This window comes from Anas acuta, chromosome 1, assembly GCF_963932015.1.
Source record: "Anas acuta chromosome 1, bAnaAcu1.1, whole genome shotgun sequence".
Taxonomy (NCBI): Eukaryota; Metazoa; Chordata; class Aves; order Anseriformes; family Anatidae; genus Anas; species Anas acuta.
The window spans coordinates 137,492,023-137,515,507 of NC_088979.1; the positions used below are offsets into that span (position 1 = coordinate 137,492,023).

The 23,485-nt window shown below is 37.2% G+C and overlaps 1 protein-coding gene across 34 annotated transcripts in view; it reads right to left on the bottom strand.

Moving 5' to 3' along the window:
* Positions 1 to 23,485, bottom strand: part of PLEKHA5 (pleckstrin homology domain containing A5) — a 168,230-nt gene that overhangs the window by 135,360 nt on the left and 9,385 nt on the right. Inside the window, exon 4 of one of the 34 annotated variants that reach the window (XM_068659569.1) lies at positions 23,052 to 23,165. The exons of the other annotated variants lie outside the window; for them this stretch is intronic. Coding sequence (XP_068515670.1) covers positions 23,156 to 23,165 — 10 coding nt within the window. The 3' untranslated portion in view covers positions 23,052 to 23,155. Of the gene's footprint in view, positions 1 to 23,051; positions 23,166 to 23,485 lie in introns of those variants that run through there. 34 annotated transcript variants of the gene reach the window in all.

A 23,485-nucleotide genomic window follows, 5' to 3' on the forward strand; every position in this document is an offset into this window, starting at 1 on the left:
TTCTGCAGCATCCTAGGTCAAAGAACAATTTTAACTGGAACGGACTTCTAGGAAGCATTTAGTCCTGTTCCCCACTGCACACAGGGCCAACTTGGATCAAGTCACTCAAGGTCTTGTCATGTCATGTCCCACATGGAGATTCAATGATCTCTCTAGACAATATGTCCTAATTTGTGACTACCATCACAGTAATTTTTCTTCTTAATACCTGATTAATCTTCCCCCTGTTGCAGCTTGTGTGTGTTGACTTTCATCCTATCACTATGCACCTCCAAGACGACTATGCTTACCGCCAACTCAGCCATCAATACACATGTTGAATTGTGAACTGAAAGCCATGGTGTTACTTTATGACTAGCTGAAAGTAAACTCATTAAGCAATCAACCCAACTTGGGAGCTCATTCACCAATTACCGTCACAGGCAAAACAGACTCAGTGTAAGGGAGATTAACGTGATTTATTGCCTATTCTTAACAGACTAGGGCAGTGAGAACTAAAAGCAAACTAGAAACACCTTTGCACTCCATCCACCTTCTTCCTCCTCCTACCCTTAAGCAATACAGGGGATTGGGGATTGCAATCAGTTCATAACATTTCATCTCTGGTGCTCCTTCATCTTCACTCTTCCTCAGCTCCAGCTTGGGGTCCTCCCACAGGATGCAGTCTGCTCTGCTGTGGAACCCATGGGCTGCAGGGGGACAGCCTGCTCCACCAGGGGCCTCTCCACAGGCCGCAGGGGAACTGCTGCTGCGTGTCTGGAGCACCTCCTGCCCTCCTGCTGCACTCACCTTGGCGCCTGTGAGGCTGTTTCTCAGTCCTCTCTCCCAGCTCTGTTGCACAGCAGTTTCTCTTCCTTAAATCTTCTCTCCTAGAGGCCCACCCAGCATCACTCCCTGGCTTGGCTCTGGCCAGCAGTGGGTCCCTTTAGAGCTGTGTGGAGCTGGCTCTGATCTGATATTGGGTAACTGCTGGGCTCTGCACACAGAGGCCACCCCTGCAGACCCCCTGCTAGTAAAATCTTGTCAAGAATCCCTCTACAGATAACTAGTCAACTGTATTACTTCAGAAGCTAAAATGTTATTTCACTGATTGCTAACCACTTAAAGTAAAATAAGTTAAATGAGGACAACAGACTGCACACAGAGGACTGTCCAATGAGGCCAAATATTAAAAAAATCTTGAAAAGTTGTACCAGCTTCACAAATATCGTATTCGTGGTATGTACTAGAAGTGTTGCACCACTAACTTTATTACTAACATAAGCATCCAGCTACGAAGTGTAAACCACAAAACTTTTCTTTTAAATGCAAAATATATGTCTTCCAAGAGTCATATGTGTGAAACATGCTTCCTCATGAAGAATCCAAAATCTTGAAAGCTAAATAGCTTTTATAAGCCCTATTTCAGGTCAAACCTTCCTTCTGCACTTGCACTTTTTTGTTTCTTTCTGTGGGTTTATTTAACTTATGAATTCTTATATTACACATCCTATTTATCCCTATTCTTCTTGGTAAACGCTGTGATATACCATTTTCCATACTAAGTATCAAAAGACACTTAGGTTTATGAAAATACTTGAGAAATCTTTCCCAGTTGTATCTTCTTCCAAAAAAGATACAATTTTAATCCCATTAAACAAAATTCACTAAAATATTTTCATTTGAAAAGTTATAAAACCATATTAGACAAAGTCACATTTACAAAGTAATATAATTTCCAGCCATTCTTTCTTTCACACCACCATAATGCATTATTTCTCAAGAAAGCAGAAAAGTTAACGTTAAAATTTGCATAAGCCTAAATGGTTGGAAAAAAAAAAAACACTAACACAAGAGCTTCACAACAGTGATCATGTACTTGCCCAGAGGCCTAAAACAAGTCTTTCCTGTTGACCACACCAACCATAAAGTTCATAGTTTAGCAAGGAAGAACACACTCCAATTAAGTAGTGGTATACAAAAAGGATGTTTACTTCTTCTTTCTGTGCTAGTCCTTGTCCATTTATAGATTGAGGTAAGATAATTCACTGCCAAGAGTCCTCCGCCTCAGCATTACTCATGTGTTTTAAGTGAGAAGTGAAACAAAACAGTGAGAAGACGCTGTGCTTAAAGCAACGCAAAGCGTGAAGCTGGCGTTTTACTACTACTACCTATTTAACTGCACACGGCTGCACGCACTTGAAAGACGAGGTCCTAAACTGGTTGCTGTAAACTGCTGCAACTCAAAGTTCATCACCTGCGCCACCACCCAAGTTATGATCACATGAACATGGAGTTGTGCAACATGCTAATAATCTTAAGACAGATCTCGCTAAACTTTTATGTTCAACACAGCTTCATTGCGTAATTCACAACAGCTACAATATTGTTTAACTTGAAGCAATAAATCTAACTTTGCTGAAGAACATTCCCCATTGTCTGAGTTCAAAGCAAATGAATCACAGAAAAGCAACTGACTGTTATGATTGCTTCCAAAGACAGGGCTTCGTATTTGACTGAATACTCAAAAGGGAAACTAAGCACCTATGCAAGAAGTTTCACAGTCAATGCTATTTCAGAATGTCAAATCAGAAAAATACAAAAGTTTTGAACTGAGAGTAGCTAACACTTGATAGGTGTTTAAGCAAAATATTGAAGGGATTTCTTCATTTGGAAAACAGATTAAACATCCAGACACCTTTTAAGCCATAAAGTGTTAAAATCAAAGTAAAGAGAGGAAAATATTACACAATAGTTCTCTGAAGCCCTCCCCCCCCAAATACCTATACAACAGATGTAATAACAGGATTCTATGTCTCCCAAAGATGAAAAGAAACAAGTGTTGCTTTATTCTTTCAAGTACATTTTTAATCTGAAATCCAGGTGTTTGCTCCATTTTCTCTTAACTTATGTCATGCCTTTTGAAAGAAAAGGCAAGGGCTACAGATTAATGTTTGGCTCATTTCAACAGGAAACTTACATTCCAATTCTCTTGCTTCCAATAGTCAAAATCCAACCTCCCTCAGAAGTTGGTCTGTCTTAAATTCTCAAATTAATCTTCCTCATATTTCTGATCTAACGTCTTGACAATCACTATCCTCTCGAGCAATCAAGTTGCAAAGTTGCATAAACGCACCCAAACCAATACCTTCAGAACTGGAAAGTCCCTGTGGAACAGGGGCAGCCCTCCGACCAGCACAGGTACACACAGGAGTAATAGCCTGAGCTGATTCAGCCTCTTCACCAGCCACTTATCATTTGAGCCTGTAAGTACTTGAGCTTCCTCGCCCTCTGCTAAACTACCTCCTGCAATATACCTAAACAGTAACATTTCTCATAAAATGTAATTTCAATGGAAAAAAAAAAAAAAAAAGCCTCCACACCACAACACATGCACACTGAATTTACTTTAAAACACTCTGTCAAAGAAATTATCATGAGTTGGATAAAAGATCAAAGCCTTTCAGAGAAGGTGATAGCACTGCAGTCATGACTCATGCTTCATTCAGTTTCTGAAAGAAATGGGTTTGATCAAGAGAAAAAGCTGCAGGCTTGACAAGTCAGGGATTCCATTATTCTATTCCATAAATGAGCTGCCCTACTATTTTTAATATTCTTACAAATAGTTTGCCATGTCTATATGAAACAGATTACATTCAAAAAGAATCATCTCAACTTTTTTTCCATGGAGGTCCGGGGGTAGCTCACTTATTCCCCCCTTTCCCTTCCCCGTTCAGAACAGCTACTGCTACCACAGCATAGGCATCTGGGGTTGCTTGCACCAAAACGACAAACTTTGATTTATGCACCCCATAAGAAATACTTAGGACTTCCTACTGTCTATTCTTCATTGCAGAACTTTTTCATCTATGCTTCCAAGTTTTCTTTAGAAGCCTGAAATAAAATCAGCTGCTGTGGATGCCTTCTACTCTTTGGAAGGCATCTACTAGACAGCCCTCTCTCTACTCTACTCACATGTGGTAAGCCCTTTAGGACATGTTAAAAATGCAAAAGCACAATGGAAATCTGTAACAGCAATCAAACTGGAAATACCAGCACACAGCACAGAGCTATTGCAGTATTGCAGCTTTGGTCTGGGACTGATACAGAAGTATGCCAGAGATTAAAAAACAAAACAACCCCAAAACAAATAAATATGCTCTCTTTAGGCTCCAGAAAACACACTGAGGAAGGACTTCTTGAGTGAGTAGTGGACTCATCTAACACAGCAAGGGATTTTAGGCATTCTGTAATATTCTTCCCACACAGAATAGATTCCTCTACCTGGTACCTGTTTTCACAGAATTTTGTAGGAATTAATCATCTGTGTGCTGTAATCGACATCAGGCATGCCTGAAATTAATTTCTTATTCAAGGCTCATTAGATGAGAATTAAAGATGCATATCACTGCCTCTCTCCATAGTCACATTTGCCCTCTATTAATAATATTATTATTATTATTGCTTTCCTTTGGCTGATAATCAGGAGAGAAGGAAACACCAAGCAAGTCAACAGTCCTTTAGTAACAGTCTCAAAGAGCACTTCAGCTAAAAAAGACAGCCATCTCCAGGTGCCAACAGCTATAGGACAACATACAGGGAAAAGGGAAATAGGCATGTGAGGAATTAATCTATTGGATAGCAAGGCAGTAATTACAAAAAGATGTTCAAAGGGGAAAAAAATGCATCAAAAAATAGGGATGAATCCATCAGTACATGTATTTCACACAGACATCCATGTTCCGAGGTGCTCGAGTGAGTCCAGAGAAGGGCAACGAAGCTGGTGAGGGGTCTGGAGAACAAGTCTTATGAGGAGCAGCTGAGGGAGCTGGGTTTGTTCAGTCTGGAGAAGAGTAAGGTCACTCAGGAACAGCCTTATCTCACTCTACAGGTACCTTAAAGGAGGCTGTAGTGAGGTGGAGGTTGGTCTATTCTCCCACGTGCCTGGTGACAGGATGAAGGGGAATGGGCTAATGTTGCGCCAGCAGAGGTTTAGATTGGATATTAGGAAGAACTTCTTTACCAAAATGGTGGTTAGGCATTGGAATGGGCTGCCCAGTGAAGTGGTTGAGTCACCTTCTCTGGAGGTCTTTAAAAGGTGTTTAGATGTAGAGCTCAGTGATATGGTTTAGTGGAGGACTTGTTAGTGTTAGGTCAGAGGTTGGACTTGGTGATCTTGGAGGTCTCTTCCAACCTAGATGATTCTGTCATTCTGTGAAATGGAACTGCTTAACTTTTAAATAATACTGTAAATACAAATTTAACTACATTTACTTGTGATGTGCACTGCAACAGATTCCAGACCAAATAAATTAACAAAGTACAGGTTGTAATAACAAAATCTGCAAATTTAAAGAAGCTCTGACTTTTTACCATATTTGCAGGTAATAATTACAGCTACAATCAAAAAATAAAAGCTGTAAGAAACAGAAGATAAGATTGCACTATTTTCTAGCCTACTTAAAGGTGAGTACAAACGTCTGAAAAACTGTTTCTAAAGAGCAAAAATAAAAAAACACCTCTATGACATCACAATAATATTACAGAAAGATGTTTAATAACTAAAAACCTATATACACGTAAGACTTCACAACATGCAGTTTGCTTGAATGGATTGTATCAATGAATAAATCAACTCAAATGATAAATACATAATGGTAGCTTATATTTGCCCTGTTACCATATAATAGGAGCACTACTCTTCTTTAGCAATGTTTAATGCAACTTATTTTGTGCATATTATATTATTGAGATTCCTCATGAGCAGCAATCCCATTAACCCAGCTGAATTATTAGCTACCTAGGTAAAAAAAAAAAAAAAAGAGGAAATGTATCATTCGTTAGTTCTGCCTTCTGTGTTTATATAACAGAAAAACAATATTTTAGACAACACAGCATGTAGCGAGCCACGAGAAGTCTATACTTGCAACTGTAAGCAAATAATCAGCTACCACTGAATTAAAAAATATTAAATTTTCATTTTGTCTGGTAACACCAATGTGTTTTTATAACAACCAGAAAAGCTGTCACACTAAATCCTCCTCCAGTTCCTTTTAAAATGTTTTAATAGCAAATGCTTCATGAACAGACATGTACATATAAAAGCATGAAAACAGATGAAAACCTACAACAATCCTGAATAAAATCTCAAATTTCAACATCTGATTCCTTCTTTGTGTCCATTCACACAAAAATAAATCAACAATATATACCAAACTGAGAAGTATTACATCATCATCATCCATATTACTGAAAATGTTTATAAAAATACATGAAAGATTTTCCTGCCCATGTAGCTCTCTTTTATCAACTCACTGTCTGCAGCACCTAGCAAGAAAGGAGGCAACTCTGTATTGCTCTGCAGCTTCGCTGCATGTTTCTACTTTGAAGCATACTACAAAGCTTTCTGAAGAAGGTAACATTGTTTTTTTGGGGGTTTTGCTGTTGTTTTTAAAACATGCATTTGAAGATGCTGATATTAACAACCAGGAAAAATACCTTGTCCTGGACAGGTCTGGGTCCTGAAAAAAAATGCAGGTATTCTTGATTTTTAGGATTCTTTGCAAGAAGTATTTTTTGTTTGTTTGTTTGTTTGTGTGTTTGCTTTTTTAAGTTGAAAAGTTGTAAGTTCTGAATTCAATATAGCCTGGAAAGGAGATTTATTAGTAACTATTAATAGTTACAGTAGCATTTAAGACTTCGAACAACCCTACATAAAATATTACTCAGCAGAAGTTCTCCTCGACTTCAAAAAACATAAAAATAAGTCTATGAACACACCAGAAACATTGAACATCTGATGCAAACTAAAAAGCACCATAAGTTTATCCTCCTCAGCTCACCACGTTCAAGATGGTGCTTTAACTCATCTTTTTTATTTAAAAAAACAACAACAACTTTTAATATGTATTTCAACTATTATTTGTCAATCTTTCATCATATCCACTCATATATGAAAGGTTTTCTCCCCCAAAACACATTTCAAATATTCTCTTAACATCATGCAATGATCCAGAACTGCAAAAACAACTGCAGCTTTTTCCTAGAAGCCTGGGGATGGGGCTTGCTCCGTGTCTTGCCCTGTTTCAGTCTGCATCACATGGATCTGCTCTGAAGGAAGCATCATTTCAGCTTCAGTTCCCTCCCAAACACACAGAGAAAAATTCAATTTCTACATTTAAAGTCTTTGTTTTTTAGTTACAGAGACCTAAACTGAAAATTCACCTCTTATCAGCACTGGGATCTATGAAAAACCAGTTGTGCAGTCAAGTTTTGGAAACATCTAGAGACAGAGACCCCACAGCCTCTTTGAGCAACAACTGAGATGCAGTGACTCACAGATTGTGCACTTCAACCATATTTACATTTTCTTATCATCAAGAGCTGACAAAAGCCCCCACCGTTTCTGACAGAACGATAGTGCTATGTCAGATATCAGTGAAAAAGGCAGTCGTACCAACTATCTATTCCATATAATAGTTTCTGCACTGAAAGCTTCTTCCTGACAATATTTTTCATGGCAGAACCATTTCCTGAAGTTGTTTTGCCAGAACTGACAAGACTCCTAGTATTCAGTTAGACACCCTTGGCAGGCACGTAAGTCTGGGTTTTTAATAGTATCCTACAGTAAAAGGTGGGGTAAATATGACACACTCTCTTCCTTTAAAGCTAATACAGACATCCATCACGTGAGGAGATAAATGTATTTACAAACAAATCAAATCCAGGAAGAGTCCTTTCATTTATCAATGTGATAAATGACTCCTGAAGAGAACAGTTGTTTTTTTTTTATTTTTTTTGTTCCTTCTTTTTAAAATTAGCTTTAGTAACGAACATGAAGACAACCTAAGGATATAAATTCCTTCGTAGCCAAGGTAAACATTCCTTCTGCAATTACTTTTTTGGTGCTTTCCCCCCACACACCTTCCAGTTCTACCTTCATTGCTTGTTTTACCACAGAAACATTAGCGATGCTAAGTCAATTCCATACCGGTTTTGCTGGAACGTTAAAGATCACAAACATGAATCACTTTATTTAAATATACACCTTCACCTTTTCTCCTAGTTATTCATTAGGAATTGATGTTTAAAATAAAATTACTAGCATAGAGACTGAAAAAATCTTTACCTGTTCAGGGTTTCATTTTCTAATGAAAATATCAATAGTCTTCTAGCTGTCGTCTAGAAGTTTAAGAGGGGACCTGAATTTTTAACACAAAAACTAGCAGAAAGCCATAGATATCACAAATATTTTTCATATGTGGACACACGCATATAAACGATAGTTTAGAAAAAAAACACGAAGGGAAGTAGCCTTCCTCCCATCCCCCAAATCACTTTTATAAGAAATTCTTTAAAAAGTTACACTCGTACCAATGAGTTTAAAACCTTTCATTACACTGAACTCAAATAGTTACAATTCCTAAAGATCAAGGCACATTGCTAGAACAGTTAATTCTACCATTTTAATCAATTCCTGTTAGCAAAACTAAGTTTTTGATGCTCATCTATAGTTTCAGCTGTATATTACTGCAGTCTTCAGATTTCTGTGAACAGATAGGCAAGCTGCTTAATTCAATAAACACTGTTATCAATTCTGTTGGATTCTAAAACTTCTGATTATTTTAGAGGCAGCCATAAAAGCAGACTTGAAAGAATATTTTTGTATCTCTATTTCTAGAAGCAGCACCTACTTACTTTTTAAGCTAACCAAAGAAAACAGTAAAAATAAATAGAAATAGGAATGAGTTACAGTGAAATACTTAGTTGGCATTACTTAAGTACACACATAAGAACACAGTATAAAAATTACAAGCAAATCTACATAGCCAATTTTTTCCCATGCAGCAGTACTATGCAGAATGCTATTTAGTAAGCAAAATTTAACTATTAAAAAACCCTCTTAAGACAGATAGAGCTATACCAAAATAAAAGGCTTCTGTCTGAATAGCTTATGCTGCCTGATGAACTGGTATTTGCAGAAGCACTCCTTGGAAGTGGTGCACATTCCATTAGCTCACAGATCTAACTGAAAAATATTCCTATAATAGACAAATTTTCAGCTTGGTTTGACTTGCCACGACTACATGATTGCTAAGGCATCACAAGAGACAGGACAGAATGACATGATTGAGGGAAGAAGACACTGTGGGACAGGACTGAGGGACCGATCAGGTAGTTTCAAATCAAGATAAGCTCTCTAAGATGCACCTCTCCTAGGAAAAGCGTTCCAAAGGGTCACTAAAAACAAAAGCCTTTCTCCTTGGAGGGAGTCTTTACCTTCGGACTTGGTAAACCTACGCCTGTATTATACATTTTTTCAATCCCACTTATGAAAGAGTAACTGGTTTTATTGCTGCTTCAGGTACAATGAACAAAGTACAAAGTGATTTTTTTCACACAGCACTCCCTTTCTCTTAAAACTGTTACACAGTTAAGGAAATTCTACTACCAACTGCATGTGTAATCAGAGATTTTTGTTACAGGGTTCACTTGTCTTTTTTTTTTTTTTTGTTCACCTACCTTCTACTGTCAGCACTTAAAGCAGTTTTGGTTCATCACTGTTTCAAGCACGCTCAAACAGCATACACCAAACAAGCAGAGAGAAGATGTGACTGTGGAAGACTTCAACATAATTCCAAAGAATTCTCAGTGTTATTTCCTGTATTCCAACTCAACTATTACAAAGATTTTTGCAAAGGTTAGGTCTTAAAAAGAGAATGAAAATTAGAAACAAGTGTAGCTGCACCCCCATAACTGACCACTTTTGATGAAGAAGTACCATTGTATGGATTAAAATGCAAATTAAAATGCATAAATAACTACAAAAGGTAACTAATCTGTAAAGAAAATAGGACCTGTTCTTGTATAAAAATATCTTTCAGTTGCTATTATTTTACACAGAAGAATTTTAAAGTAATTGCATAAAAACATTATCTCTAAAGTAGAGTCCATTTTCCATTAGACTTACTTTTGGAAGTCACGTAGAGGTTTCTTTTCCCCTAAGTTCTGCTCATGCTTTTGCTGTCAGAAACCTGGCTTAAACAGCTGAAGACAGTGCCAAGACGCTAGTTGCTGACTTCTCTGCCAAACAATTCTTCTATTGTTTTTCGGGATTTAAACAGACATCTTTTTGGGTATAGTAGTAGTCACAAAACAGTCCAAATTGAAGAGCCAGAGAATTGGGAAAACATGGCAAGATCTTTATCAACATTTGAAAATTCACTTGGCTATTCTGGAGTTTATTATTTTCCTATTTTCTCCTAGGAAGTGGATAAACTTTGAGAAAAAAACAAAAACAAAAACAAAAAAACACACACACAACAACACCACCAACCTCATCAAATGCTCTTAAATGCTTAGTTGAATTCCTGTTAGGATTAAATTTAGGTAGTGTTGGTAGAATGTTCTATGACTTCATTTCTGGTGCTGAGTAGCTTAAATGAACAACTTGAATTTATGAATTACCAGTTTTCAATATTCTTATTACTCAGTTCTCTTTTATGTTAGTTTACTTGATAAAATGAGAGTCTGGGTTTCTAGTATTATTATATACTTAATCCTAATCTCGTCCTTCCCAATCCAAACAGGAAATAATTATCTGCAAATAAATCCTAGACTTGGAAGCCAGGTGGTGTCACACTAGGTAGCTTTTACCAGCTAAATTCACTTTATAGCACTCTCTTTATATTTTAAAAATACTCCAAAGGTATGCCCAGCAAATTTTGGAACTCGTTCTTATCCACTGAGACAGTTTACATATCTATTCCCACAAAAGCTACCTGAACAGCAAAAACCCTAACTCATGCCGGCCAGGAAGTCTGCATTTCCACCGTTCAAAATATCTTAAGAAGGAACACCACTGACTTTTCCTTAACAATGCAAGGTAATACTGATTGCAAAAGGCTCAACTCTTATCAAGGCCTTCCAATAAAGAGTTCTTACACTCCAATGCCTGTCATTAAACTAATGGCTAGCCTGCCATAAGACTAAATTCTGATATCAATTACGGGCTGCATGCAGGGAAGCAATTTTATTTTCAGAGTTGAGAAGCTGCATGAGAACTAGTAAAGTTCTAATATATTTGTATCCCACTTGTTATGTTTTCCAAAGGATTTACTCGTTGAGACAATAGTACAGAAAGTACAATTATTACCTAATAAATTGAGCACTGATTTAGAGCTGAAGAAAATTATCCTTCAAATGCCCATGCATTTCAGTAGAGTAGCCACGTCTTTCATTAAGGAAGGGAGAAAAAAAATATTTTGTTTTTGTCAGTAAGCAATCATTATTCAATTATACCATTGAATGTAGCTCTCTCCCGTTCCCAAAGTTGTATTATTTAAGCTCACCTCCAAGTCTCTTCAAGATGATAATGAGATTGCTGAAAGCAGGTACAATTTTAACAGTTCAATTCCATTTACAATATGAAAAACAGCTCAGCTTTAGAGTCTTCTGGCCAGGTACCTCTCACTCACACAAACCTCTTCTTCCAAAACTTTAAGTCTATTACATCAAACCAAATCACTGCCAATACCCACCTGGCAGACAGCATCTACTGATTCAAAAAACGTTGTTCCCCTTGTTAAACCTCTGCGTATAGTAAGGCCTAAGTAGGAATATCAGAAACACTTTCATGTTTACATAGTTTATTTTCAAAACAAGTTAAGATCAGCAGATTACTATAGGTAGATTATTAAGTCTTTCCATACAGCAGTGTTTTGTGCACACACAGCATCCATCAAAGCTTTAGCGATAACAGGCACAGATACTCTGCAAGACTATTCCTAAGAATTAGCATAACCATAATTAACGCAACATTCCTCTGATTTACTACCAGTAAATGAATATTTATGACTTAGTGATTATTGTTCTTAAGTACTTAAGAGCAGCTGAACTAGGTCAGATCAAAAGCGCGCGTAACAGAGCACCCTGTTCCCAGCAGTGATTAGCAGCAAACACCTGGCAGAGATGCACAGCGATACCTTTCTTCAGCGATTACAAGCCTCAGAGGTGGGATGCAAAATCAAAGAGGTGACCACATATTTTTCTTCTACAAATGCCGACTTACAGTCCACAACATCCTGAGCTGTAATTTCTAGATGTTTTCAATCACTTTCCTTCATTACATACACTCACCTTTCTGACCTTATGAATACTAGTCACAGGTGCCGGCTCGTTTGGATCTGGAATGCATACTGCTGCTACTTTTATTCCAACGTACAGCAAACGAACGATCCTACTCCCCTTCTTTCCACCATCTACGATTTTGTAGACCTTATCATACCCTCCATGTCAGTCCTCAGTGAGGTATTACAGCATTCTTCAAATGAAGAGCTTCCATCTTTGATCACCCTTGTGAAACTTTCCTGTACCTTCTATTTTATCATTTTCCTGTCAATCCAGTACTACTACAGCATGAAACTATGCTCTTATTTCAAGCTACGCTTAACTGGAACAATATTATTTCAGATGTCAAGCCTTTGCAGTCATTTTCAACCAGTGTCTAATTTTAAGAAGTCTCTTTTCTCACACTGTGGATCAAGGCCACAGTTTCTATTTTTTTTTTTCTTAAGATGAAACTGGTAAAACGTAATCTAAACGTCAATAAAATATTATATTTTCTTACATCCTGAGGGCAAGGGATTCTGTCAATTCATAAGCACACGGGTGTCAATTAAGTTTTAGAAATTAGTGCTGCTTTTCATATAGAAAATCTTGTTAAAAATAGAGCTAGAAATCCTTGTATAAAAAAGATCAGTCAGAAACAGTGGCTTAATGACAAAAAACATGCAATACACACCCCTAAGAATCAAAAAACATAACTCCTTTTTACATTCCAAGTAAAATGATTTGAACAAATGTTTCCCTGAAAGGCCTAGGATTCCTCCAGCACTCCCAGTAGATTGCAGCAACTGGGAATAAGCTGGAACAGCCCTTGCTTCTCGCACTCTTATCACATACAGTCAGGCAGCCCTGCTCACGCAGAGTATGTATAGATGCTCTGCTTCCACTTCCTTACCACTGCAGTGGGAACGCTGAGCATCTAGTGGCAAGTTCCCACAGCTATCTGGGAACACCAGGAAGGCAACAAAATGCTACAGGTGCATGCACTGTGTTTTTGGTTTGTAAATACATGCAGAGCTTCCTTTTTAAGACTGCAGCAATATTCGCTCTACGAAAAGACATTTCTCCTAGGTTTACTTCAACAAAAGGGACATAAAAGATTCAATTAAGATTTTGGCTCAAAAGGAAACAGAAAGAAAAGAAAAGTCTTACACAGCTTTGTAGAAAGACATCCCTAAAATTCTAGGATCCAGTGGCTCCATAGACTAAAGTGATAGAATAGCATCTATCATATATAGATTGCCAGTGTCGATGTCCCAAATCACACCACAGAACAAGAACACCACTATTATTTATCTGCTTCTGGGAAACAAGACTCAGCTTAACCTCAGTACCCACTTCACAAAATCTGTGCTGCTAATCACAACAGTTGGGATTTGTATGGAAATCTGAAAGACCATCTTAAAGGACATTGAGCTTATTCTCTCCTTTAGCCTGTATATTCTTGATCATTCAATATTCAACACAGTACATTTAAAATGAGAGGGCAATTTTCTGCCTAGTACCTTAAATAAGAAGCTGATCACAATTTACACATTTTTACACTGGTTTCTTTTAAAAAAGTTACTTCAATTTTCAAATCATTACCTAAAGAACACTACAAGTCAGCGAAAAAAAACACAACTCTTGAACCCTCTTTTTATGATTGTTTTACGTTGGGAAAATAAAGTCTCATTCTCCAAGCAAATGCAAAGAAAGAGAAATTCAGTTAAGTAGTCATAACTAACAACAATCGTATGAAGTGGAAAAAAGTCATTACTATAAGTTCTCTGCAGAATATTGTAATAAACAGCAATTTTTATTTTATTTTTCTTAAATGCTGAACTACTTATACACAGTGAGCAAGACAATATTTCCATTTTATTCTGACTTCATATTCCTTCAACTATTAATCTTGTACCAGAACAAAAACCTTCAATTTATGTTTGTACCAAAAGACCTCCTACAAGCGAAAGGTTAACTTTGATTAGATTAAAAAAAATTCTTCAAAAGGCATAACTGAGGAATGTGAAATATTTAACATGACCCACATCATCTGCCTCAAAACAGGTTATAAAGATGCATAGACTTTTGAAGAGTTCATATTACTCAATACCATCTACTGCCCAGACTGGTCGTACCTAGAAAACACATCCATTTCCTTTAAGCGCAAATAATCATATGTAAATTCCTGTGTAGCTTCATATAAGGTATTAATATAGTCCCAGCAGCTGAGGAGGAAATGAAACCAATCCTATTTCTGAGTGCAGAAGGACAAAGCAATCTTCCTTGCATTTTTTTTCCCCTAAGAAAAGCACTTACTCTGAAGAAATGGGTCTGTTCAGCAGCATGCTGCCTCTCCCCATTTAGCTCCCTGCTTATTTACTAGCACAGAAACACAGAACCACTAATGTTGGAAAAGACCTCCAAGATCATCTGGTCCAACCATCCCCCTACCACCAATATCACCTACTAGAACAATTCACAAAGTATTTGAATCACTCAAAAGGTTGCTTACCACTACTGATGTATGCCAACAAATATTCTGATACTATTACCTTTTGGGGACATTTATCTCCCCAACTTTGTTGATCAGTATTAACCGAGTCATTACTGTGCTACCAGGTGAATCGTAGAAGCATAAAGTAGTTAACGCTGGAAGACAAGTACAACTAAGCGCTTAAAAGAAAATCACACCTTCAAAGATTGTTCCTGAATGGCATGCAATGTTTATATGACACCTTAAGCAATTAAATACGTATTTATTAATTATCTAAGTATAGTTTGCAGACTAATAATGGCCTAGCATAACTGCCAGTGGCCCCAAAAGTACCAAAGAGAAAAATGAACATATACAGAAATAGCTCAAAGCAGTATCACCAGAGAATCTAGAACAAACATTTCCATGACATTTTGTGCAGCATAAAACATGGTCAAAAGCATGAAAGCTAAGCTTTTTTGAAGAAACATGAACAGTGGTTTTGGATGCAAATTAAAAAAGTAAAGCATTTAAACACATAGCTGAAATCTAAGTTGCTAAGTTATGGAGATGTATTATGAAAAGTTGTGGGGAGCTGGGGGTCAGCCTCTTCTTGCAGATAACCAATGACAGGACTAGAGGGAATGGCCTCAAGTTGCACCGGGGGAGGTTCAGGTTGGAAATTTCTAAAAAATTTCTCCTAGACATTGGAACAGGTTGCCCAGGGAAGTGGTGGGGTCACCATCCCTGGGGATGTTCAAGGAAAGGCTGGACCTGGTGCTTAGGGCCAGTGGGTGACATTGGTGGGATGGTTGGTCCAGATGATCTCAGCTGTCTTTTCTGACCTTAATGGTTATATGATTTTTCTCCTTTCACATTTCTTTTATTCAAGTGTTAAGTATCATTACTTGAAATTAAGTCAAGCAATTTTTTTTTCTTTTACCATTTCAATACGCAACTCAGAATTCAACCAGCAAAACAGCAGTACTTATCTCTAAAAATAAGACCAGAGAGTTTAGTGGCTCTTGATAATGTTTGCCTTACAAGGATCCCTCTTAGAGAAGTACATGTTTCAGTTTAAAACAATGATAATTAATGCCTGTAGGAATAAAGCAAACTATTTTTTCCACAGCAATATAATTTCCTGTAGCTTTAGTTTTTTACATGGTAGTATTTCAGTAGTTGCTCAGATACAGTATTTTACTGTCTACAATATGATCGTGATTTGAAACATTTCACTATTTTCAGTGTAATTCCCCCTCCCCATCTAAAAAAAAGTTGAAGTTTTAGTCATTAAAAAAAAAAAAAAAAAGAATTTACTAATAAACTACACTTACTTTTAAGGATGCTAACCATTCCCTGTAACTTTGGATTAAAGTATTAAAATGACAAAACCAAATAGATGCAACATGTAACAGCACCTAGACTATACACGTTGACTTGCAGCCACCCTTTTCTTGGTTTGTGTTGCAGTAGCACTCATTTCCAGAGCTCCAAGAAGTTCATACCCCCAACTAGGAAGTGTAATATCAATTCTGTGTAATAAGGGGCATAGCTGAACTGATTAAATCCAGATAGGAGAGCAGATGTTACCTTGCAGAGAGACACCACTACAGAGGTTACACTCCAACATCTAGTGTTAGACCCAGACACTTAAGGGACAAAGTTTGTATGTGGTGCAAGCTACAAAGCCTATAAACCTCCTCAACCATTTTTTTTCCTTCAAGAACAGTAATAAGCAGTGTTTTAACAGGCATGCAGCTGGCCAATAGACAAACTCAACCAATTTTGAGAGAGTAGTACTACATCATTGCCTACTAAAATGAAAAAATAAGTATCAGCACTTTTTAAAAAAAGTTTTAATGATGCACAGGAAATTTGTCTGTTTAATCATCATACCTCATGAGGAAGATTCATTAAATACTTCAAAAGAAACTCCTAAAAAAGGTCAACATTCTATTTTATAGAAAAAAACACCTGCATTCCCTTGTAGACTTCATAGCTAGCAGCACTGGATGTGTCCCAAAATAAATTCAGGGGTTACACAACTAGACTGAATAGAAAAGCACTGATGCAACAGTGAATTGAAGGGACGCAGCATCATTCACTCAGGCAGTTCCAGAAGCCAAAGCAGAGTCAATCCATATGGTGAAGTTACGCTTGTATTAGTATTTACAACATCCTTATTCCCCAGCTCTGAGACTTCAGACCCACATATTCCACTGCTGCCGCAAAACACAAAACCAAACAAACCTCACAAATCTCACACAGCTAGTCACATACCATACTTTTTAATTCTGCATATTAAATTCCTGTTATCATCATCAAACGGAAATTTTAAATGACTATTAGATCATTTAAAACCAAACCATTCTTTTTTATTTACCTAACAATTAAAAAAAAAAAAAAGAGAGAAAGCACAGGAGCAGCTAGTCTATCTGTTCTATGACTTCCATCATTAACCTGAAATATTACTTGAACATTTCTAAGAGTTGCCCTAGCAGTGTACAGGTGGTTTTGCTTTTTCTTTTTAGAGAGAGATGGCACTTAAAGTTGATCTCCAAATAAATAACTTCTTAAAGTGTACTAAAAATGCTGTTTGATAGCACAAAACTATGTATTAATGAAACCACTCAAAAAATGTATTTGAGTTCCATTCTTCAAAGATGGCTTTACACTCCATTATGCATTTATTCTTGCTTCAGAAAGAGCCATTTCATAATGTATTAATTTGAACTTAGCATTATTTTACTTCCAAGACAGCCACAAATGTTTTCCCTTTCAAAGTGTTTTATTCTCAGCTCAGCACTGTACTTTTTCACCACTACCCCTAACAATCAATTTCAATACACACTTTAATCCACCAAGAAAATCAAAGCACAGCATTCAATAATCAAATATTTCTTCATCTCAGTATCATGAAAGCCTCCCACACAAAACCACAGACATGTTGGTAAAACTTTACCAGGAACATTACAGAAGCACTGTAAAGCAGTTTGGAGTTATCTAATGACCACAAAACTATTTATCTCTTCACTAAACCAAAACAGCTTCAATACAAAGAAAGCAAAAATTCCCCAACTGTAAGTCATAATTTTCTGTTGTCACTTCACAGTGGCGTTAGCACCATACCTTAGAGACCTGGAAATAAAATGAAGAACGAATCTGTCTCGTCATGGTCTGGCCAAAAGAATACATCAAAGAACAACCGAGTCCCTAACTTGTCCATTAACATCCACAGAACAGATGGAACTTACTTTGTTCTGGTTTGATCAATTAGACAGATTCTTTTGCCAAGACTAATAGCAGCCAATCCTTCACAGACAGCAGTTGAAAAGACAAATCAGCCCGAAGCAGGCCAACCTAGTGCTGCAAAGCACAAAAACTCCAGTTCAGTTGTTAATCTATACTTCCACTGCTTGTGAAACTGGAAGGGCTGTACCGAGTCCTTGGCAGCACGCACAGGCAAGTAATTCAAAGTACCACATGGCCAATTACAGAGCATCACTGATCTAAAGGAAACACAGCACACTTCTCCCTGAAAGGAACGGCTGAAAAAGGGGCTGAAATGGGCAGGTTTGTATGAAGTATGGGAGAAAATTCAAAAAGCAGTTTGATTTCACTCTGCTATGTGAGCGAGCTTATCACTGCCCTCTCTCCCCACCATTCTTGTCTGGGGAGAAAAGGAGGAAGAAGGGAGGGGAAACATGGAAGAAAACAGATGGGCTGAAGATATTCTTTGCTATCAGAAGTACATGAGTTCAACACAAACATCACTGGTTTAGACACGATGCAGGTGAGCATGTACATACATACACCAGCCCCTCTGGGTTACAATCTCACAGCTTGGTAACTCGCTATATTTCTGTATATAGAGGGAGAATTTTAAATGCATTTGTCAATCACCATGATACTGAGTTGCATCCAGCACTCTCTTTTGCTTTCGGTTTAGGAAAAAAAAAGTAAGCTTAATTAAAGTAACACAAAAAACTTATCTGGAAATCAATTACCTTTTGAAGTCTTGACTTTAAAGTCAATTAAAGACTTGACTTCCCAATATTTAACATCTATCCTAAGTGAATCCTAATTTTGCCTGAATAGCAAAAGATCCTACAGGGTTCATTTCAGGCTGCAGGCATTTGATACTGAACTGACCTCACAGTATTTACATTCCCCTTAAGAAAATCTGGCATGCAGTCCAACTGGGGAAGATCATGTCTAAAACTACTTGAGCTACAGTGCTAGAAGCAAGCAAAAAAAGCAGTAGGGTGAATGATAAGGACATATATATAAGAAAAAAACAGAAGTTACAAGAGAAAAGAGAAGGGCAAACAGCAGGAAAGTAAGAGTTGAAGAGACAAGAGCTGGAGACATTTGCCTTTTTTTTTTTTTTAATTTCAACTGAAAGTAAGGAAACAAATTGGAAGACTTGATATATTTGTTTACTCAAAACAAATTAACAGCTGCCAACTACAGCTTTCTCTGCACTGCATTTTATTTCCTGTTGTGGTTGCCATACCTATATCAAAATTTAGACAGGAAGAAAAAACAAAGACAGCAATTTGTGCTTTTATACTCTGCTTTTGACCATTTCTACTATGGGAAAGAGACACCTGCTGAATTCAGCAGCTAAGCCATATCCACGTGTATGGGTCACCCTCCCCCTCCATTCATTACAAGCCCTGATTTAGGTTCCTACTGTTGCAAATAAATTATATATAAATTTAAGAGACAGTCAACAAATCCTACCCATGTTTTTCTTCAAAGTACTTACCCTATCTTTAAGCAAGTGAAAAATTGTGTTTGTTCTTCACAGATTCTCTCTGCCAGCTATATAATCTCCTATATAAAAAGCCTACTGAAATTATACAAGAGATGCAGCTTCTGAATCAACTTCAGATGAATTTCTTGACCTCCTTGAAAAATTAAATAAAACCTTTAAACCATCATAATTTCTCAAAAAGCCCTATTTCCAATTGCACAAGGCAATCTCTAAACAAAATAATAAAACAACAAACACAGTAGTTCTTGGAAAAGTTAACACTGATTAAAACACTCATCTAAAATGACAGTGCCTTCCACACTGGTTAGAAGTCTGGGGAGATTTGAATGCTCTCCTACTTTAACAATTTACAAATACCACCACTGAAAGCCAGAAAGAAAAAAAAAAAAAAGGCAAAGAAACAACTTGACTACAGAACAGAGACTGCAAAAGACTTGCTTAAAACCAGGATGCCAATAACTGCAACTCCTGAGCTGCTGTGTCTCTCAGTACTCCAAGTTTAAATCACCCAGCACTGTGAAACACAACAAACCCCACCTACAATAATAGGACATTACTGATTAAATCAGTCTTACTAGGGCTGTCTCATTTCACATAGTCCTTTCCAGTCTACAAAAGCGCAAGATTTCCACATAACTTACATATTTAGGCTGCAGAGTGTTCTGAAGCAGAATGCATCTAAACAGAAGGTTATAATGAAGAGGATAAAGCAGTGGCATTTGAACCAACTGCTGAATTTGATAGTACTTTTTGTTGTTTGAAACCACAAAGAGAGCGATCTGAGGCAAGAGTAATCCCGAATTTCTTGTTCGGCAGGTTGGGCACTCTCACCTGAAGTGAGTCAAAACCCACAACAGAGCAAGTTCTGGTATGGAGCATATTAGAAAATCTCTTTCGTGCTTTGCTTAGGATATGAGAATAAAGAGAACTTCAGGAAAAGATTTGGATTTTTTTTTTTGATGTCTAGAAATCTTTTCATAAAGTAACACTGCAGAAAGCAAAGATGTTTCACATAAGAAATTTCAGGTGGGGGTCTTTTAAAGAGGAGTAAAGAACAACACACCCTGTGAAGTATATACCAGTACTGGCAATGACAGGGCCCAAAGGAGACTGTTTTGTTTCATTTATAATTAAACAGAAGTCACTTTAACCTTAATACTGTGTATCACCCATAAGTAATTCCAAGACTTCACCTTTTTTGCTGTTTAGTATGTACTGTGCATGTGTACTCATCTGGATAACAAAGCACTTTTTTTTTGGGGGGGGGGGGGGGGGGGGGGGTCAGTTTTAAGAGCACAATATTTTTTAACATTATTTATGGAAAATACTGCAGGGAAAAGTTTCAATCTGGGAAAGTTTTTAATCTCAATTTCCAGAAGTAATTTTCATTTAGCAATTTCATTAGACAAGAGCTACAGAAAGAGAAATACAGGGCTCAGTATAAAATGGAATAAAAGTCAAACCACCTCCTCCAGCATTGTAACCACATTTCTCAGTCTGCTTCCTTCTAGTCTCAGCACCTCAATCTCACTAGACGGCAAAGCTTAAGTGGCATTGCCAATTGTAATACTGTCAGTTTGGTTTCATCCGAAGTTGAGCAAAAGGAACAACAGAAGTAGAAGGCATAGATCAGAAAGCATTGGCGTTTCTATGTTCATCAGCCGAGTGTAGTCACTATGCATGTTCCTATAAACAGGTATGAAACCCTAAATCAGTATTCCTCCCCACCACTTTTTTTTTTTTTAAGCTGAATAAAGATTACTAACAGATTACCAAGACTCCCAGTGATGAGTGTAACTACTTAGGCTCCAAACTCTACCAATTTACTGTAGAACAATTTTAATAATACCACTGACCTGAACAAGGAAAACTTTAGTGATTTAAACTCATAAAATCTACTGTTATCAGACTTTTCTTTTTTCAACTAAAAATATTGGCTCAAAGGTCAAATGCTGTTAGATCTGTAGATACAATGAAGATAAAACTTTCAACTGTTACTAGTTGATACATTAATTACAAAAAAAAAAAAAAGTAACATTTCTGTGTTTTATCAACTGAAAGCATTTCAATGTTTCACATCAGGCAAACAATTGATACCCCCATCAAGCACAGAAAACAGAAATCCTACCATAAGAGAGATTTTAAGATCAAAAAAGATCATAAGAATTTCTAGTGAGCTTTAACTTGCAATTTTATTCAAATTACTTGTTAAAATAAACATTTGATGTTGTAACATTGTTTAAAAACATGGTTCTATTTATATATTTTTTTCCAATCTTCCATATCAAATTTCAACAGAGGTTTCAACCAAGAAGTTTTAAATATATCTGGATGACTCTGTGTATGGAAAACTACAAAATACCGTAGCCTTACAAAATGGCATGGGCAGTATGCTAAAAACACACACACTCACCAAAACACAACAGTCTTGCTCACCTTTACTCTCTCCATCAAGAAACCAAGTCATCGTTTTGGACATTCAATCAGATTATAGGTTTTTTGACATCTGAATAGGGATTTGAGAACACTGCTTGTTTATTCTTATTACTCCTATATTAAACACAGCTTTCTGGCTTTCTCATAACCAGGTGCACAGATAAACTTAAGTTATGTCATCTGTTTTTACACATCCTGAAAGATATTCTCAAGAATAGTAAACGTTAGACATTTGTCAAAAGTTGCTTAGTCTCTGTAGGATTTAACACAAACAGTTAACAAAAAGCCATCATCCACACCAAAGTCTTGGATTTTTTCTAGCAATACAATTCAAATAAAAGCAACAAAAGCTGTGTTTTTCACAGAATATATACAGTTTCATTAGTCCTACTTAGTGAATAGTAAAGAAGTTTCCATGAAACGCTAGAATTGAAGGATGGCAAAGATGGCACCTTAAACCAAAAGATTCACCGAATACTTCCCTTTGAAACATCTTTGTTTACAAGGACCCTTTTTACCTGGTCTAACACACTAAAAATGTTTTCAGGTAATAAAACACAAAATCAGGTCAGTTTCTACAAAACACAAGTTGTAATAGACTTCAGAAGAGAAAACACAGGAAGCTAATTTTAAAGGATAGCCTGCTTGCTAATGTACTTTTCCTTACTTACTGAAATAACTGTTCTTACTAAGTCACCATGGAGAAAATCATGAAGAACCAAGTTTCTGAAGTGTCCTGAATACGCAGGGGTTTTTGTTTTTAAAATCATTTACATAAAGATCTATGATCATCGCAGGCCACACAGGCATTAAAAACACTGTCTAAAAGCCTTTTTCCACTTCAGAGATATCAAAGAAGCGTTCAGCTCCAGTTTTATATCTCCAGAGCAGAAAGACGCGACATCACAAACAGCTATTTCAGCATACCTTTGAAATCTCCCTGGACTATCCAGAACTGGGAAGTAGGAGTCTCTCCCATATGGTTTTATGGGGTGCCTGTGCTATCAGGTCCCCACTCTGAAACTTCTGCTTCTGAAGGTGGCTGCTGATGCAACATTTTCCCCCCAACCTCATGGTAAGAGAACACCCCCTCCCCCCCCTCAGCCAAATGCAAGAGCAACTGAAGAGAACAGAGGAAAAGAGCTATCTTCCACACTCAGAAGAAAGAAGGCAAGGGAAGGAGGAGAGAGAAGGGGCAAGTGTTTAAATTTAGGTATTTACTTACTGAAACACAGAAAAAACACACATACAGCTCCATGTTGGCAGAAATCCCAGCAGTCAGAGCTGAGGAGCTTTGCTTCTAGTCAGTGTCTGTCTCGAGCTTCACAGGAGCTTTCTCCCTCTCTCACACGCACACAGAAGCACACTGAAGATCAGCTTGAACTGCCAAGCCAAAGTGTATCTCAGGTTTAATGAAAGTGTAATTCATTATAATAAGAGCCAGCATAACATAAACATATGCAGGAAAAACAGGCTTAGCACAGTACCACAACAGACGCTAGTTTTGATCCAGTACGACACAACACTCACAGACCACGGGGGGGGGGAAAAAACGTTTACAATTCCTTTAAGTAAAAGCAAAACATAATGTGCACTGGGTAACATTTGGACCCATTAAAGTTATACCCAAAAAAAAAAGAAAAAAAAAAAAAAAAAAAAGACTACAGCAAGAATACCTCCTGAACTTTGCCAGTAGAGATCTA